The sequence below is a fragment of the Myodes glareolus genome, chromosome 6 (assembly GCF_982192425.1).
Source record: "Myodes glareolus chromosome 6, mMyoGla1.1, whole genome shotgun sequence".
NCBI lineage: Eukaryota > Metazoa > Chordata > Mammalia > Rodentia > Cricetidae > Myodes > Myodes glareolus.
Genome location: NC_142031.1, coordinates 7638706 through 7654881, shown reverse-complemented (window position 1 = coordinate 7654881; position 16176 = coordinate 7638706). Strand labels below are relative to the sequence as shown.

The 16176-nt window shown below is 43.1% G+C and overlaps 1 protein-coding gene across 11 annotated transcripts in view; it reads right to left on the bottom strand.

The window, feature by feature from the left end:
- Kif1b (kinesin family member 1B) overlaps positions 1–16176 on the bottom strand; it is a 135555-nt gene that overhangs the window by 45574 nt on the left and 73805 nt on the right. For 10 of the 11 annotated variants that reach the window (XM_048414937.3, XM_048414948.3, XM_085690269.2 and 7 more), the window contains 2 exons: positions 2347–2443; positions 893–1041 (listed from right to left, as the gene is read on the bottom strand). In XM_048414937.3, coding sequence (XP_048270894.1) covers positions 893–1041; positions 2347–2443 — 246 coding nt within the window. Of the gene's footprint in view, positions 1–892; positions 1042–2346; positions 2444–9461; positions 14507–16176 lie in introns of those variants that run through there. The other variant, XM_085690275.2, reaches the window with a different exon arrangement.

Sequence of the window (16176 nt, the reverse complement as noted above, 5' to 3'; positions counted from 1 at the left end):
ACCTCCAAATATTAATTAAGCAACAGGTATGGCAATAAGAAAAGATACAGTTCCTGACTTTAGTTCACTCAATGAAGAGAATACAATGTATTTCTGAAATCATGAGTGAAGATGTCACCTACCCCAGTTCACAAATGTAAAACACTCGCCTAGGAGAAGACGAGAGTTTTCCAGTCGGGTGGTCTGTGTTTCTTCCTACTATCCAGTACAGTCCCCAGCTCTTGAGCAGTGAGGCACACAGAAGAACCAAGGACTCCAAATTTAAGAACAATATTTGGACGTTGCACACAAGCGGTGTGCTCAGTCACCAGCAGCAGTTTGGGGCTGTCGGCGTGTCTAGGCGCTGTTGGCAGTGCTCCGCATGAAGTTGTTTTCTCTTGTCTCTCATTGCCCCCGGTTGGAAGGTTCTGCTGCCACCCCAGTTTGGAGATGAGGCCACAGAGCGACAGAGCCATTAGGTCAGCTCAGCTGCTGCTGGGCCAGCCTGAGTGCAGAGCACATACACTGGTCTGCTAATCATGTCTCAGGCCTCTCAGAAGAGGATCAGATTAGGGAGAAAGGGCACAGAGGTCTCGGAGGTACAAGCGGAAGGGAGAGAACTACAAGAAAACTATGGTTTTCCCGAGAAATCCAACAAAAGCATTTATCTACTGACAGGTTTATCCAGCTCACATTTAAAATACTTAGGTTTGTAAAATGAGCTAGAAAACAACTACTGTAAACTTTTAATTACTACCTATGTTAATTTTTAATCGCAACCTATGCTGTGCTGGCACATAGAAGGAATAAAGCTGTTTCACGGCACAGAACAGCCGAGTCCCTCCAAGTGAAAGGCAAATTTAAGGCTATTAATTTAAGTGAACGTACTCTGCCTCCAGATCACCCACCATACCTTCTTCTTTAGCTCCACGCTGATGGCATTGGCTTCCTTCAGGTATACTGCATTGCCCCAGAGCAAGTCCCTTAACGAAGTAAACTGGTGAGACTTCCATTTCCGGAAGGCCCACTGGGCCAACTCAAACTCATGCTGTGTCCAAGGAACTGAAAGAGCAGAGGGAGCAAACATAACAGTGACTTAACAACCGTGAGGGACTTCATCCCTCCTATGCAGTATAAACGTACTCAAGAAAAACCTAAAATGTAAAGACTACGGTTCTGGGTCGCCTGGCTTGCTTGAGACAGGGTCTCATGCAGTCCAGGCTGGCTGCAAATCTGCTATGAAGTCAAGAGTGGCCCTGAGCTCTTCATCCTCCTGCTCAGCCTCCAAGTGTTGGGATCACGCGCATCCCTCTTATTTTGTTATACTTGTTTACTGTAAACTTTGTCTTGCAGTTATTTATTGGAGGACGGGCATGTGCCATAGCTGCATGTAGAGGCTCGAATACAACTTGCAAGAGTCACCAGGTGGTGGCAGCACACGCCTTTAATCCCAGCACCCAGGAGGCAGAGGCGGGTGGACCTCTGAGTTTGAGGACTGCATGGTCTACAGGGTGAGCTCCAGGACAGCCAGGGCAACATAGAGCAACCCTGTCTCGAAAAACAAACAAACAGAAACAACTTGTAAAAGTCAAATTTCTCCTTTGACAGTGTGGTTCCAGAGGTCAAAGTTAGGTCACAAGGTTTGGCAAAAAGCACCCTTACCTGATGAGCTATCTTGCCAGCCCCCCTTTCCATACATATTTATAATGTGTAGGTACATTTTTAAAAGTCCCTGGTATTTACTATATTGTATACTTTCATAACTCGACAATAACTAACAGTCAAAGGCCCCCAAGCAGCTAAGAAGTTTTACAAACTGAGACAGGCAAGCATGACTAAACAATATAATTAGCAATCTGACAGGAATGAGCCAGTCGGAGTGGCTCATACCTATAAACCCAGCATTAGGAATACTGTGGCAGGAAGGCTGACTTTAGGTCAAGGCCAGTCTACAACAGTGTCAGGCCAGCCAAGGCTACATGTCTACCCGGCAAGACTCTGTCATAATCAAACCATTCTGCCAGCAATGGCTTTGAGTACACCAATGTCCCAAATTCCTCAGCAGGGAATTTGTGACAGGAACTAGAAAACTGAATAACCTATATAAGCATCGATTAAGCTCTATATTTACATGAGCCTGACCCAGGAAGTTCAAACGTGCAGTGATGAGAGATGGTCTATGTGACGTTCCCGAAAGATTGTATGAAGACAGTGCTCAGAAACTGCGGAAGCTCTAGGAACGCTACCAGCCCTCCACCACCCAACAGACGCCACCTGGAGTTGCAGCAAGCTCGGTACAAGGGCAATAAAGACCAGGGCAAATCCGAGGAACCCAGCTTTGTAATGGGATCAGACTCCAGCTCTCACCTTCTTCCTCCTCCTCCTCTTCCTCTTCAGTTGTTTCTGCAGCCAGAGAACGAGTCTCGACCTGCCTCTGCAAGGCCTGCAATTTACTCTCATAGTCCTGAGTGAAAAGAAAGGAGATAACATGTAGAGAAGGGAGGAAATAAGAAGGAAAGGGGGAAACGGAAGGAGGGGAAGCAAAGGCAGCAAAGGACAAACACAGGAAGCGGGTGGGGACAGTATCTCACACATCTAGGATTCCAGAGAAAGAAAATCCCAGGGAGGATTCATGTCACCAGGACCTCCTGAGACCCCACTCTTCTAACTAGTTGAAAGGGGAGAGAATTAAGGTTATAGATTTTGAGGCTCCTTGCGGCTGAAGATTCCAAGTCCACGGTACTCCTGAACCGAAATAGCTGGTTCGAGGGGAAGTCTATGTTAAATATGTACCAGTATATGGATTGAAATGAGCACAATACAAATCAGGTTTACCTCTGTTTCTCCACCTGACCCATGTATTCTCTTTCCTCACTGAAGGATTTATTATACCCTTTTAAATTCTATGTCTGTGTGGGATTGTGCAGGAAGAAGTCACAACAGGGTGCTGGAGCCCAAAGAGCCAGAGTGGAGGCAGCTGTGAGCAGCCTGCTGGTGTGGGTGCTGGGACCTGGACTCATGGCCTCTCCAAAAGCAGAACATGCTCCTCACCGCTGAGGTGTCTCTTCAGCCTCGCTCCGTGGACTTTTGGTACAAGCAGTATGACCACAAAGGGAGCAGTGGTCACTGGATGATGGGGAAAACAGTCTTGTTCTTTTTATTAATTAAGACTTATTATTATTAATTATTAAACAGGGGACTGAGTTTTGGGTCTAACAACCGGTCTTAGGAAAGCAAAGTTTTTCCTAAGCAATAATTTCTTCATTTTTAAAGATTTTATCGTATATGATCTTCTTACCAAACACCTGGAGAAGGATCAACAGATAAACACGTAGAGGCCTCTTACGCGGAATGATGCTAATCAAATGACACCCCTGTGTGTATGCATGCACATGCATGTTTCTGTGTGTGAGTTCAGGTGTCATTGGTAGCTTCTTTATTGCTTTCTCCACTTTTTAAATTTTTAAATTCTATTAATTTGTTTGCTTATTTGTTTCTTATTGTGTGTGTGTGAGTGTGGGCACACACGTGCTGCAGTGAGGTGGAGGTCAGATGACAAATTTTAAGAATCGGTTCTCTCCTTCTACTATGTGGGTTCCTGAAATGGAACTCAGTCAGCAGGCTTGGCATCAAGTGCCTTTACCTGCTGATCCATCTCACCAGTCCATAACAAAAAGATTAACAAGTCAAATCAATTCAATGTATAAATGTCGACTGAATCTCAGATTAAAACACGCATTCTTGTTTTTGATTTTCAAGACAGCTTGAAACTTGCTTTGTAGAGCAGGCTGGCCTCAAACTCATAGAGATCTGCCTACCTCTGCTTTCCACGGGCTGGGAATAAAAGCGTGTGCCACCACCACCTGGCTAAAACACACATTCTTCTAAAACTTGTATTTATGAGAAAAATAAAAATAGATTATTTATTTGTTTGCTTGTTTTTCAAGACAAGGTTTCTCTGTGTAGCCCTGGCTGTCCTGGAACTTGATTTGTGGACCAGGCTGACCTCGAACTCACAGAGACCAGCTTACTTCTGCTTCCTGAGTACTGGGGTTTAAAGGCGTGTGCCACCACTGCTCAGCTAAAAAGAAACTTTTTAAATGGGTGTATATTACACGATGTAGAACTAGCATTAAATTTCTTGGAAGATAATCATATTAATAGACTAGCACTGATTTTAGGTGGTATAGATATAGAGGCATCGAGGAGTCAGCTACCATAATGCCTCCCGCTTTCAAACTGATCAGGAAAGGTGAAAAAGTGATGAGGGCTGGTGAGACGTCAGGGGTGAGAGCACTTGCTCTCTTCCAGAGGACCTGGGTTCAGCTCCCAGCACCTGTATCAAATGGCTCAAAATCACCTTGTAGCTCCGGCTCCGGGAGATCCAATGCCTTCTGGCCTTGGCAGGCACCCCAGTGCACATAAACTAATGAAGGCACATCACATACAGATAAAAAAATAAAGTTCATTGCACCATTTTTCAGCTTCTCTGTAGTCTTGAAATGTGCACTTGGTAGCCATTAATTATTCTCCCCTTGCGACCTGTTTATAATATGGGATTCTTTCAGCAAAAGGAGAAAGGCATGCTGTTTCATCTCACAATCACCAGGTAGAAAAACCCACATTTCATCTTGGGGAGTTTTTCAAGAACAAGTCTTTGAGTTGGTCAAACTGCCAACCAGAACAAAGTCTAGACTCTGCCAGCTAAGGTGTGAGGACAGCTTTCTTCAGAGGTTCTCGCCAGGCTTCAGAGGGAGTAAAAGATCTCTCATGATGCTCAGAATGGGGAAAATACCAACCTCCACCTAAATTCTGACCAGAATTTGGTAGTTCAATAGAAGAACCATTTTCTGACTTGACGTCCTTTTCCAAACCTAGCCGCTTGTGAGCTTCCAAGGACAGAGTCACAATATCTGTGTGTGTACGCGTGTGTACACACGAACATGTGCACACATGCATGAGTGTGCACGTGTGTGCACGTGACTCTCAGAGACCAGAAGGTGGCACTGGCTAGTTACAGGTGATTGTGAGCTGTCTGACACAGTTGCTAGAAATCCAACTCCAGGCCTCTACAGCAGCAGCAGACTCTCTTAACCTCTAAGCCATCTCTCTAACCTCTAGACATATATTTTCTGTGTTCCTACTAAGGACCTGATGCTACAGATACAGAGGTTAGTAAGAAAAAGGGCCCGTAGGTGAGGGGAGAAGAGACGGCAAACAGTAGACATTCCCACACTCTAACCTTGGTAGAGAGAAGCATTCTGGAGAATAGACAGCAAGGTAGAAGATAGACGAGGAAGACCAGGGAGAAGAAAGGAATGTGAGGGACACTTTTAGATGGGGTGGTAGGAAAAGTGAAGTGAAACTGACGTCAGCCAAGGAGCAGGAAAGGCAGCTTCCATTCCTGGAGCCACCTATCAGACCTTTTACCGCATCCTACATCTCTCTCTTGGCTGGTCACACAGTACTGATAATCAGTCTGGTTATCTGTCCAGTGGTTGCTTCTCCGTAATTCTGAATTTCACAAGCACAGGGACCACACTGTCATTTACTGCCCAAGCATCTGGCACACATCTCTCTTCCAGACAGAGACAGTCATGTCCTGATCTTCTAGATCAAAAGGACTCAAAAATGACCATCTTTTAGATCAAGGACCAGCACACCATGGCTGGTGGGCTGGATTCAGACACCTAACCACATGGTCAACAAAGCTCGAAGCACTACTAAGGACTAGGAGTAGACTCCAGTACACGCACAAAGCCCCATCTGCTTCCATCCCAACACCAATTTTAAAGTGTTACAATCTGGCTTTTTACTAGAAAATGATTTCCAACACCAGTTCTACCTCAACAGTTTTGGATTTCAAAGGTGCTTAAGGGATCAGACATCACCTAGGTACTCTGGATGCAAATGATTAGGTCTCATGCCAGACCTAGGCATCATTAATTTTGGCGGTGGACCCATCAACCTGTTCTCACAAGACCTCTAGGACACTGTGACACTATACTCGGGAATGACTGCTCTGAGTCCTGTGTGCACAGAAGGCTGGTGAAATGAACACAAGAATAAGGCCCTCATTCTATTAGCTTACATCTGCATGGAGAACAAGCAAGTGCATAGACAGGCTAATCACAGGCTGGAATTACTAGAGTAATGTGAGTTGATAGACTGCTTGTCTAGAAAACAAAACCCTAGCACTGTATAGATTAGGTGTGTTGGTGCAAGTCTGCAATGTGAGCACTAGAGAGGTGGAAGCAGGAACACAAGAACACAAGCTCAAGGTCACCTTCAGCTACATAGGAAGTTAAATGGGATATCTGAGACCCTATTTCAAAAAATCATTTATTTCTTTTGAGACAGGGTCTTACTATGTAGCCCTGACTGTCCTAAAACTTACTAAGAAGACCAGGCTGGCCTTGAACTCATCACGATTGGTCTGCCTCTGCCTCCCAACTGCTGGGATTAAAGATCTGTGCCACAATGCCTGGCTGGGGTGGGCTGGGGTAGGAAGAATGGCACGGAAGCAAAGATTTGGAAGAGCTAAGCGTGACAGGAAACAAGTTACTGTCATGAGGACGTGTAACTGAGGAGAAATAAAAGGCCAGTGGCATTGCGCTGTGATATTGTCGATGTGAACTCAGAGGCCGGCAAATAAGCACACTCTGTAAAACCTTGTAAACACCACTACAGTTCAGGCTTAAAAGTACAATGGAAGGCCCAGGAGACCACTGACAGGAAGCAACTTGGATTCAGATGACTCTGGCCACAGCATGGGCAGTGAAAGGCAGATGCGAGAACAGGCACGGGTCAGGCTAGGAGGTAAGAGGCGACGGTGACACAGCTGGGTGTCTCTAAGACGATTTAGACAAAATCAAAGTCCCTACCCTGAGTTTTCTGGGTGGGCAGTTTTTAACAATAGAAACTTGGAATCAAACAACAAGATATAATCAACAAGGAATCATAAGAAGGGGTATATCCAAACCCCAGGCGTCACCTCACACCTTGTCCACATTTAAATGTGCCCCTCATCAAGAGGAAAATAATCTCAAGCCTATGTCTGCTCCCCATGGTCCCAGCGATTTTTAACACATCGCAAGATATCTTTTCAGACTTATTTATTTTATGTATATGAATGCTTTGCCTGTCTGTTGGATCCCTGGAACTGGGGTTATGGATGGTTGTGAGCCATGTGGATGCTGAGATTTGAAACTGTGAACTCTGCAAGAGCAACAAGTGCCCTTAACCACAGAACCACCTTGCCAGCCTCCTATAGCCGCCCCCCTACTCCTATTTTCCTTTTTTTGGAGCGAGAGAAAAAGAGGCCCAGGAGATCTCCCTGTGGCAGTTTCCTCAGTGCTGAGATGACAGGAGTGAGCCACCATACAGTGATACTTTATTTGTGTTTTAATAAAGCTTGCCTGAAGATCAGAGACGCAGAGCAGCCGAGCCACTAGCGTTCTTACCTCTACCAGGGCTCAGACAAAGGGGCGATCCTGTCCTCAATGTGACTGCAAATTGCAAGGCTCTCTCTCCACCAAACTTCCAACGGCTGACTGAGCCCCAAACTCCTGTCTCCTCCCATCTTCTATTTGTCTCTAGTGCTGGGATTAAAGGTGTGCACAACAAGAGCTAGTTCTAGGACAGGCTCCAAAGCTACAGAGAAACCCTGTCTCAAAAAACAATTAAAAAAAAAAAAAGTGCACCACCACTGCCCAGCCTCTATGGCTGACTAGCGTGGTTGCTGGGATTAGAGACACGTGCCAGCACCGCCTGGCCTGTAGGCACCGCCTGGCCTGTAGACCAGCTTTAGTTATGACATCGCTGTCTCTAAGGCTTTTCCTCCCCCGGCACTGCGTAGAGAAGCGCTCTTCCTAACCTGAACCAAGCAGCAACTTCCCAACCGGCTCACACGGTTCTGAACCGGCCTGGCTACAATTTACCTTATATATCAGTGGCTCTCAACCTTCCCAATGCTGTGACCCTTTAATTCAGTTCCTCGTGCTGTTGTGACCCCCATCCATAAAATTACTTCACTGCTATTTCATAACTGTATTTTGTCACTGTTGCGACCAAATGCAAACATCTGCTATTCAGGGTATCTTACATGTGACCCCTGTGAAAAGGACATTCAACCCCCATGGGTCGCAACCCACAGGCTGAGAATCATTGCTCTATACTGTGCCCACAGTGGGCTTTCTAAAAAGACAGATCTAATAAAGGGATCTCCATGTTGCCACTGGGTTGACAGTTTGATCCCCATTCCCTCCAATCTCTTGTCTTTTGCCCACCATGACAAATATGGCCATCTGACCATCCCAAGTAATCCACATTTCCCCAGTCCTATCCTGGACTCTTCCATTCGATCCTTCCCTCCTTTATTCTTTTTACTTTGGGAAATCCTCGGTTCTGCTGTTGGGCTTGCTGTTGGCTGAAGGCTGCCATCCTCACAAGCCTCCCCTCCCACTATCCTCGCCAGATGTGACTCTGCCCACAGTCACCACTGCATACACTGCACTGCAAAGAAATCACTCCTGGGTCCTAGGACACGCGTGCTCCCCGAGCAGAGAAATACAAAGTACTCGAAGGGAAAATATGAGCCCTGGCCCAGAACAATTCACACTTAGCATGTCTCATAAAGCACGTATTTCATATTAAGAACTCGTGCACATCAGTTGTGCATGTGTGCTGTGTTCTAAACTGCAATACACAACTGTGTTATTTTCCAATTTGAAAAACCTGCTAGGTTCAAATTTTTTTAAAGTCATGTCTGTGTAAAGGTATCAGACCCACTGGAACTTAAGTTGCAGATAGTAGTGAGCTGTCACGTGGGTGCTGGAATTGAACCCAGGTCCTCTGGAAGAACAGCCAGTGCTCTTAACTGCCAAGCTCTCTCTACAGCCCTTGGCTTGGCTCAAATTTTTAACAAGACTAATGGCCCACTAAACAAACAAAATGAAAATTCTGCTTTGTCCTGCTTCATCTTTAGCAAACTAACAATAATCTGAGTGGAGAAAAGCAGAGGTTAAAAAGGGGAGAGAAATGGTCATCACTTCAAGGAATTTCAAACCAGAACTATATATGAAAAAATGGAAAAATTTAATACAAACTGAAATCAAAAAGTATTACTCTCGCTCATTTGAAGTTCCCAGGGAAGACTGAATTACTTGTTTTTTTGTTGTTTTGTGGCACTAGAGATAGAACCCAGGACTTTGTGTAATAGGTTATGCACTAGCATACCACTTAGCTACATTCTTTGGCCACAATTTTGCAAAATAGAAAAGGATATTAGATACAAAAGCTTGGAAATAATCCATACAAAATAGATCTAAAAAGGTCCATACAAAATATATCTAAAAAAGATACTTGGCACACAACTATCTTCCGCTGAAAGGGCGGTAAATACGGGTCGGGAGCAGACTGATTAATTAGCATAGTCTTGTTTCACTTCCCTCTTCAACACAGAGATAAATCACACTTCCAAGAGCATTTCAACTTTTATTTATTGAGGACTTTATTTTTTAACATTACAAACTAACTCTCCCTTTCTGAAAAGGCAGGTCTTACACTCAGACAATCTTCAAGCATTGTTTTAAGAAATTGAGAAGAAAACCACAGTTCATCCACAAGAAGATTCACAACTTCTTTTTACAGTGATAAGAAAAACAGCACATTCCACACCCTAAAGTGGACCAAACTAAGTCTACCTAGAGCAGATTTTAAAATCTGGGGAAGATGACATCAGTCAGACAATTATAAAAATTGTTTCTAATGAATTTGTCCCTAACGATGCAGAACCCATGCTTGCTTTGCTCTGAACCTAAGCCTCCTTCATGAAGGTACACAGATCACAGGAAGCCTTTCCTCCTCCTGGGCGTCTGTGTAAACCATTAAGGCAAGTCAACAAAGGACCAGTGAGGCACCAGGTACAGCAGCTGACCACAGGAAGCCTGCGTAACTTCCTATAATCTGATAGCATTTACAAATCCAGGCATTGGAGTGGCAAAGTCGGTGTTTTAAGTATCTTAAACTTAAGCACAAAAGGTCACTTCAAGTCACTTCAATGTAATAAACAGTTTGCTGTACTAGAAGAATCAGAAACAAGAATAAAGGAAAGGCCCTTTGGTTTAAATTCATTAACCAGATTTTCTAACTGTCCATAGAATTACATTCTATTCTAGAAAATTCAGTCCCAGTAATGTCAGATCATTATCTAATTTCTCAAGCACAAACACTTTCCCCCATTTCACGATGATAACACTAGGAATATTTTCATTATCAAACAATGCTTTGATGAGGACAATTTCTCTTTGGTCTTTAATTTAAGCTGAGGGAGAGATACCACCATTTAAAAAACAAAACAAAACAAAGAAAAAAAAAAAGCTGACCCTGGTGACACAAACCTCTAACTCCAGCAACTGAGGGAAGCTGAGGCAGATGGAGGATTGCAAGTTTGAGGCCAACGTGGGAAAATCAATGAGACTCTGTCTTAACAAAGTAATAAGGACCCATGGTGGTGCCAAATATGTCAGTGAATCAATCAAGCAATTTGTGCACACAGTTTTCTAAGGTAAGTACTCTGAGATGCACTAGAGGACATCGCTAGCAGTCAAGCCTTGGTTCATTTCTTTCCTGGTCACCTAGAAAGTGAAGGGCTCCTTTAGATGTCTTATCATTTCAGTCTATGAGGGCACTCAGATTAGCAGGCAAAGAACAAAATTAATTCTCTGGACTACCCCGTGGGCCTACCAGTTCCCATGACAATGTTACACACTCTTTATTCCAATGTCAACAGCGGCAAGTTAACCCACTCTAGTGTTCAGTAGTAAAGCGAGTATTTTATCTATAACTAAAAGCCAAACTCTGTGGACCTGAAATATGCTATTTCAAGGATTTTTTTTGCTAGAGTTGGAACCTAAGAAATTATTACTGTTAATTTTAGAAAATGAAATTCTTTTTTTAAATTTATTTATTATGTATACAATATTCTGTCTGTGTGTATGCCTGCAGGCCAGAAGAGGGCACCAGACCCCATTACAGATGGTTGTGAGCCACCATGTGGTTGCTGGGAATTGAACTCAGGACCTTTGGAAGAGCAGGCAATGCTCTTAACCTCTGAGCCATCTCTCCAGCCCCTAGAAAATGAAATTCTTGACAAAAAAAAAAAAAACCCAACCAAAGTCAGTATAATTATGTGTGGAAAAGAAAAGACAACTGTAGATTTTCACAGATTTGAAGTGACTGACATGAAGTAGCCTCCCAAGAGTACATTCAAACCAAATGGCACAGACTGTCATCTCAGGAAGTCAACAGAGAGCAGGTATCGCTCGCCCGCTGAGTCTGCCACACAAACTTCCGCTGAAGACTAGAGCTGCTCTAGTTCCATCTCCCCAAATTCCTTTCTAAAGGGGAAAAAAAAGGTGGAAGCAACTTTCTGTGCACTAAGACATTTTCTTAGAAGAGAGGGAAAAAAGCCTGCTACAATGAAAAGTAATGCTCTAATAAAGCATAGCACCCACACACAGAGCAAAAAAAATCATCACACAGTCCCAGTCTAGACGGCCTCCTTGAGGCTCTTGGCTGCAAGTTCTCACACCGTGGGGAGACAGATGTTTGGCAGATGTCTGGGTGAGACTAAGGAATCTTCAACACTGTCAAGTTTGGTGATCTCTAGCTCTTCAAGCTGACTCTTAGGAAAGCTTCTGACAAGTCCAAGAGATCAGAATGTATATAGAAAGCCAATCTTTCCTTCCATTTAAATCCACCGTTTCTTCCTTTTTCTCTTTAAAGAGAATTCTCCATTGAGGCAAATGCAACCACAACATGGCGAAGTGAGGTATTGACAGTTCATCAGGACTCATCTCTCCTTGCTTGAGTATCTGTGAGCATTACTACCATTGACCAAAGAACAGTTGACTACATGTGTCATTTCCAGACTCAACCATAGTTAATTGTATTAGCTCATCAGTTATTGGAAAAGGCAACGAAGAGGTGAGAATCAGCCTTCTTCCCATGTCCCATCTCCTTTGCTCACCAGATAATCTTCTTAGAAACGTATACACATTGCTCCAAGCACATAAAATTTTTGTTGGTATTTCTGTTGGCATAATTTTAGCAAATACAGTTCTTTCTATATGTGAGATAGTAAACTTCGAAACACAATCAAATAGAAGCTCAGAGAGTGCCCATTTAAAGATTTTAGAGTCACAGCAAGTTTTACATATGTTCTGATACACTAAAATTACTGAGTCAGGGCCTAGTGGTGGTGGTGCATGCCTTTCATCCCAGCACTCGGGAGGCAGAGGCAGGTGGATCTCTGTGAGTTTGAGGATAGCCTGGTCTACAGAGTGAGTTCCAGGACAGCTGGGGTTACACAGAAACCTTGTGTGAGAAAAAAACAAAACAAAACAAAACACTGAATTAGTTCCTTACAAATATAGAGTAAGATGATGCTGTGTAAGATGCAAGACTGTGTAGGACAAAGTATGTCTGAAGAGCTTGGGTCTGAACTTCTAAAAATGCCAACTATATTTAATGAAAAGAACAGACATCAAGGTGAAATCTTAGGCTGTGTCCACACAGTTGCATGTTATTTTTAAGCCAATTTCTAATGTTTATGGGGACTAAGAGGCACTTATTCTATATATCAAAGTCTTCTTTTGAGTGTTTGTTTGCATAAACCAAGTGGCAGGTCTTTTCAAATATCAAATCAATTTCTAAAGTACTATAAAAAAATAACAAAACTTACACCAAAACAAGACAAACCAGTGTAAGTGCATTAGTAATCTAGACACCATGGAGGGAAGTATCACAAAAATCAGGGCCTAGATGTTTTATACCAAATTCTAGAACCTTCCCACTGATAATACACAAGCCAAAGGGAGGTGTCAAAACATTTACCAGTGTTTTACACTTTAACAATAAAAACCATTTAGTATTTGTAGGAACGTAACATTAAAATCATAATGCACCGACACAATCCATGAGCTAACATTAACACTGCCTGTTTGCTTTGCTACAGTTTCAAGTTTGTCCAGTAATTTATTTATACTGTGGTTTCTCGACCAGCTTTGAGATTGGGTGCTGAGAATTGTCTCCTCATCCTTGGAGGTGTCACAAACTGGCTACAGTGGTTGGGCTTGTCAGTCTGCTTTTGACAGCAACTGGCTGTACTGCCCTCTGCCTGACCTCCAGTGTTGTAATTACAGTAAGACTGACGGTGTTGGTGAATATGACGCTTGGCCTGGAAAGCTTGCAGGTCAGCAGTAGGGTGGCCACTGTGGGAGTTTAAAGACTCTGAGGAGGCAGTTGCCTGGCAGCGCATATTTTTCGGTTGGCCATTATTGAGAGAATTGCTTCTCCAACGTAGCTGAGGTGGTGGTTGTTGATTGTTAAGATGCTGTTTGCTAACTTGGATATGATCTTGACTTCTTGTGCCCTGGGAGCCCCATGCTGACTGGGGGTCTTTAGAAGGTGCTCTACCAACTTTTTCTTGGCTTTCTTCTTTATTTCCTTTTCTTCCTTCTTCATCTTTTGGAATTCTCAGCTCAATAACCTCATCTTCTGTTATAATAATATGTGTCCCAGGGCTCCAAGAGTTTCTGTGTTTAGGATTGCTCTTAAAGGGGAATCGGGGCTTCCGGTTTTCAGGAGGGATGAACCTGTGGGGTACATTCTGCCGACGAAGCTGCTTTGTTATCTCCTGCTGTTGCAGGTTCTTAAAACGGATTTGCTCTTGCCTCATCCAGCGTAGACGCCCACGTCTAAAAGCTGGATCCCCATTCATCAGCTGGGAAACACGTTCTTCTTTGCCAAGGTCTCCAGTTTCTCCTTTATTGACTCCATTATCAGAGATGCTGTTAGCACCAGCACCAAGAGACTCTTTTGTTTTCTGATTTCCTTGGCTTTTCTGTTCCTGAGAGCCAATCAATGGCAAGACTTTCTCCATTTTGAGCATTTTATTTCTTAAGATTTTGATCTCTTCATCTTTCATATTATTTTGCTTTTTGACTTCTTGCAGAATATCTTCCAGCTTGTCTATGTGAACCTTGAGGTCATCCACATCTGTCCCACCTTTCCCAGTGGCCATCATATCTTCCATCTTCTCATCCCCCACCCCAACAGTGTCCCAGACATCCCTGGCCACTGCCCTCCAAGAGTCCCGCTCATTGGGATCTTTCTTTCCATACATGGCGCAAAGCTCTTTCATCTTAACAATGGCTAAGGCTTCGATCTCCTGTCGACTGTGCCTAAAATCATTGAGGGCAACCTCATAACAAATCTCCTTAACAGCCTGAATCTTAAGATCTGAGATTGTGACCCACTTGGAATCTTTACTCAGGCGCCTTCTTTGAGGGATTTGATACATTTTAATTGGTTCTCGTTTCTTTCCACTGCTGGGGAGGCCACACTTTTTAACAATGGTTTGTAACTTGCTGGGAGGTAGCTTTTCTCTCAGAGAAGTAATAAGTTTCCAGCTCTCTTCACAGGACCTCTTGTCAGAATCGTCCCCGCTATCAGAATCCGCGTCCTTTGGAAAAACAAAATAAAAAAATGGCCCCCAAATAACCAAAATTAAAATGTAAAAAAGGAAAATCAAATTGAAGAAAAACAAGCAAAATGTCTTAACCAAATTTAAAAAATAAAACAAAATACTAGAAAACAAATTAAAAAACTAAAAATCAAAACAAAACCTAAATGGGGAAGTCTACTAAGACTTATGTATATGTAGATTACTAGTAATATAAAGATGCTTGTATTCTTGATCCAAATACCCACTTTCTGAGGTAAATGAACCACATTATTGGAGGGCTGATAGTCTCTCACTCTAGTCACGTGAACTAGTGTGAGATAACCCTTCCATCATACCCAGAAAACATGTAAAGCCCATGTTCCACACATGCTAACAACATGCATCCGCTTCCCCAGATTTGCCTTGGTTATTGCTGTTGCTTCTTCCAGAATCTCTTCCCCAAGAGTGAGCACGGATGCCACACAAAGATGTGACGAGCAGGCAGATTAACAAAGGTTAGTAAAACTGCAGGATGCCAAGTTTTGTTTAGCTTTACTAAAGTGAGCAACCCTAGAAAAAAGTTAGAAGAAAGTAGAGAAAGAAGCGAACAGAGAGGATGTTAAAAGTGCCAAGAATTCCTATTTGCAGAACATAAAGGTTCTTATCAACCAAATTCCCTTTCCTGTTGGATGGGGGGGGGGGATTTTGAACTAGTCTTTCTAGAAGCAGATCCTGGATTTGCCGTTTTCTTTTGCATAGTAAATTAATCCACTTCATTTTTACATTAAAGTTTGTTACTCTGAGAACAAGAAAGCGCTTTAAAAAGGAATAATGGGCAATTTTTATTTTTACACAATGAAATCAATAATAACTCCCCTCTAAAATTTTGAGAAGTTACTAGAATAAAAATTAAATTAAGCATAATTTAAAAATTCCTAAGTAACAGTGTATTTTAAACATTTTCCTAGGGAGAGGGTGCTTGGGCCTTGTATATGCTAAGCAAGCACTTCACAATTCTAGTATAACAGAGTATTTCAGAAGCTAGGCTTGGGAGCTCACACCTAGAGTCTCTCAGCACATGGGAATCTGAGACTGGAGGATTGCTACAAGTTCCAGGACAACCTGGGCTTAGTAGACAAGACTGCCCCCAACAAAAAAACCAACCAACAAAAATTCTACAGAAAAAATGATTCATGTTTTCTACCTAGAAAACTTCTGCTTGAGGACTGCCACTTTTTTTTTTTAATTAAAGATGTCTATTTTTTAAAAACTTTAACTTTATTTCATGTGCACTGGTATAATGATGTCAGATTCTCTGGAACTGGAGTTACAGACAGCTGCAAGCTGCCATGTGGGGGCTGGAAATTGACCCCGGGTCTCCTGGAGGAGCAGTCAGTGCTCTTAACCACTGAGCCATCTCACCAGCCGGGGACTGTCACTTTTAAGTGACAACGCTGGCCACAAACACAAAGAACAGAGTCTGGCTCTGTGACGTGGATACACTTGGGCTGTCTTTCAGTTATCTGAGCTACAGCATTACTTCTTTCCAAAATGCAAGGAAAAAAAATTTAAACCTAGGCTTAAACTAGTGAACTGGCATCGCAACACAATGTACCCTGTGCAGGCCTAGCGCCCAATGAGACCCCAGGATTCACCTGCTCCTCCTCCTCCAGGTTAGAGAGAGACAT